Below are 2,365 nucleotides of genomic sequence, written 5' to 3'. Positions count from 1 at the left end.
TACATGTATTTTTCATGTGTTTTGTGTTTTCTTACGTTAGAGGAGAGTGTGAATAGGATACACTGGAGGGTGAAAAGTTCGTAGAGATTGGATTTCATTGTACGTCGTCATAGGGGGCTTTGTTCGTGCGCTAAGTCATGTTTACGCTACGACCTAGTTGTCGAAGTTTTGAAATAACTCACTGTGGTCTTTAATTCTTATATAATACTAAATACCAGGCGAAAACACAACTAAAGTCACTTTATACCCTAAAGTAAATAAAGCGAAAGCTACCCATTGTACCCCTGATGACAAGCGGACGCTAGTATTTGCACAGTGTCCTGGTAGGAGGAGCCTCAGCGACCCGACCAATCATCGTCCTTTATCTCGTGGGCAATTATCCAATCAACGTTATCCTCAGACCGAGCGAGAGGCAGATCCGCGTCGCTGATTGGCCGTCGGTACATCAAAGCCCACCATCACGCTTGGACGGGATGCGAAGAAGAAAAGCTTCCATTGTGAGCTTAGTGTCGACGCGGAGACGGTCGCCAACAACCACGAGAGTCATTGTGATTTTTTAATTGTGTTTTGTGATCTCCCGGAGACCGTGAGAGAGAGTGACTATTGTTTTTATTGCAAAGACTTCTTCGCCAACACCACCCACCCTACCAACGCCACAATGCTCGACCAGGAGCTGTTAACCAAGGGCGGACTATCCGATGGCCAGCAACAACCCCCGCCGCCCCACCTCACCAATCCGTACTCACAGTTTCAACAATACCAACAGAGCATGGCCGGTTACAACAACGTCGGCTACGGATTTCCCATGTACACCCAAAACGGCTATGGCTACCCGCTCTCGGGCTATCCACACGCCCCTAGCCCGCCCTCAGACGGTAAGTCAAACCCTTCAAGTACATCCTAAAACGATTCCCAATCACAAAAGACAGAGAGCGATTCCAATTCATCGGGTAATCGGGCGATCTCAATCGGAAGGGAGAGATTGTTACAATACCGCGGCGGCGTCGGAACACAGCGGGCGGTATGTCGGCGGCGCGCGCGGCCAGCTCGCTCGGCGCTGAATTGCGGCGAGATCATTACGGCGATATGATACGCGTGGCTTCTTCGCCGACGTGTTGTGGGCCAATCTCCTCGCTTGCCCCTTCCTCATTTCATTATCCTCACGTGTTTCGCTCTTCTAGGAAATGGATTCTCCTTGTCTCTTGTGTTAGAAGATGGTCTTTAGTCTTAGATTAAGCTGCGTGACTGATCTTTAGCGATAAAGTTAATCTGGTTTAGTTGATATCACCGATTACTGACAGCCTGCGCACACTTCCTCGATTCTTAGATAGACTAGAGATAGAATAAAGGAGGGATGTTATGAGAAAGGTAGATACAGAATAGACAAAACAGCGGGAAGAAAGAGAGGAGAGAGAGACAAGTAGAGATAGAGCGAGAGGCGACACAGGCGAGCGAGAGAGAGAGGTCAGCTTTGCCAATCGTCTCGACCTCGTACTGGTCTTGTCTTGGCTCCGTGCGCCTAGGGAGATTATGTTTCATCTTCTTCGCCTTCTCCTTTTTCTTCTTCTTCTTCTTCTTAGTCTTCTTCTTCTTCCTTCTCCATCCGGTTCCGCTTCTTGTGTCTTCTGGCCGCTCTCTATCTCTCTCTCTTTCGTCGGTTATTTCGTATTTTCACCTGGTCCATATTATCTCCATATCTATCTATCTATATTCAATCCTTCGCCTGTCTTCCTCTATTCTCCTTTCTATCCCACCTTTCCTTCCTTCCTCTCCTCCTTTCCTTCCCCCTCCCCCCTCCACTCCCATCATAATTAGGATAACGGAATCATCATCATTATCATTAAACTCATTAAGGTTAATGCATAATGGCTCGCGTAAAGCCATGTGAGTTTTGTTTACATTTCCACGAGGTAAGAAGATGTAAATAAACTTATTTTCCTATCGTTCTTCTTATCCGCTTATGTTTTGTTATCCGGTTTATTGTTTTGATTCAGCGTTGGATAGATAAGGGATAATTTTCATATTATCTATATTGCTTTTTTGTGTTATTGTTGTTTCCTCCTCTTTGCTTCTGTCTTTTTATTTGTTTATTTAGCCTGTTTTTTCTTATTCACTGTCTTTGTCTCTGGGTCGTTTCACTGCGTATTTCGGTTTATAGAATGCGTCGGGTATTTTATATGTCCGATAAGCGAAACAAATTATTCAAACAGGAGGGATGTTTTTTGTAATGTTTTTTTGTATTTTATTTTATGAATAATAACTTTGAGATTAACAATATCCAGGCTATTTTAAGCGATTAAGATAACCGACGGACTTGAGATTTCTTAAGATGTCGCCGCTAGTTTGTCTTCGTCAATAGCGAAGA

At 44.7% G+C, this 2,365-nt stretch overlaps 1 protein-coding gene across 1 annotated transcript in view; it reads left to right on the top strand.

Annotated features, from left to right (window-relative positions):
- Positions 1-480: 480 nt before the first annotated feature.
- Positions 481-2,365, top strand: part of LOC122263356 (homeobox protein DLX-3) — a 20,291-nt gene continuing 18,406 nt past the window's right edge. Inside the window, exon 1 of the mRNA XM_043031752.2 lies at positions 481-875. Within this exon, the coding sequence (XP_042887686.1) occupies positions 659-875 (217 nt within the window). The 5' untranslated portion in view covers positions 481-658. The remainder of the gene's footprint in view (positions 876-2,365) is intronic.

The sequence above is a fragment of the Penaeus japonicus genome, unplaced genomic scaffold (genome assembly GCF_977035675.1).
Source record: "Penaeus japonicus unplaced genomic scaffold, GWHDUDI00000001_assembly GWHDUDI00000236, whole genome shotgun sequence".
Lineage (NCBI taxonomy): Eukaryota > Metazoa > Arthropoda > Malacostraca > Decapoda > Penaeidae > Penaeus > Penaeus japonicus.
Note: the sequence above shows the minus strand (reverse complement) of the source record. Positions and strands in the feature narration are given on the sequence as shown.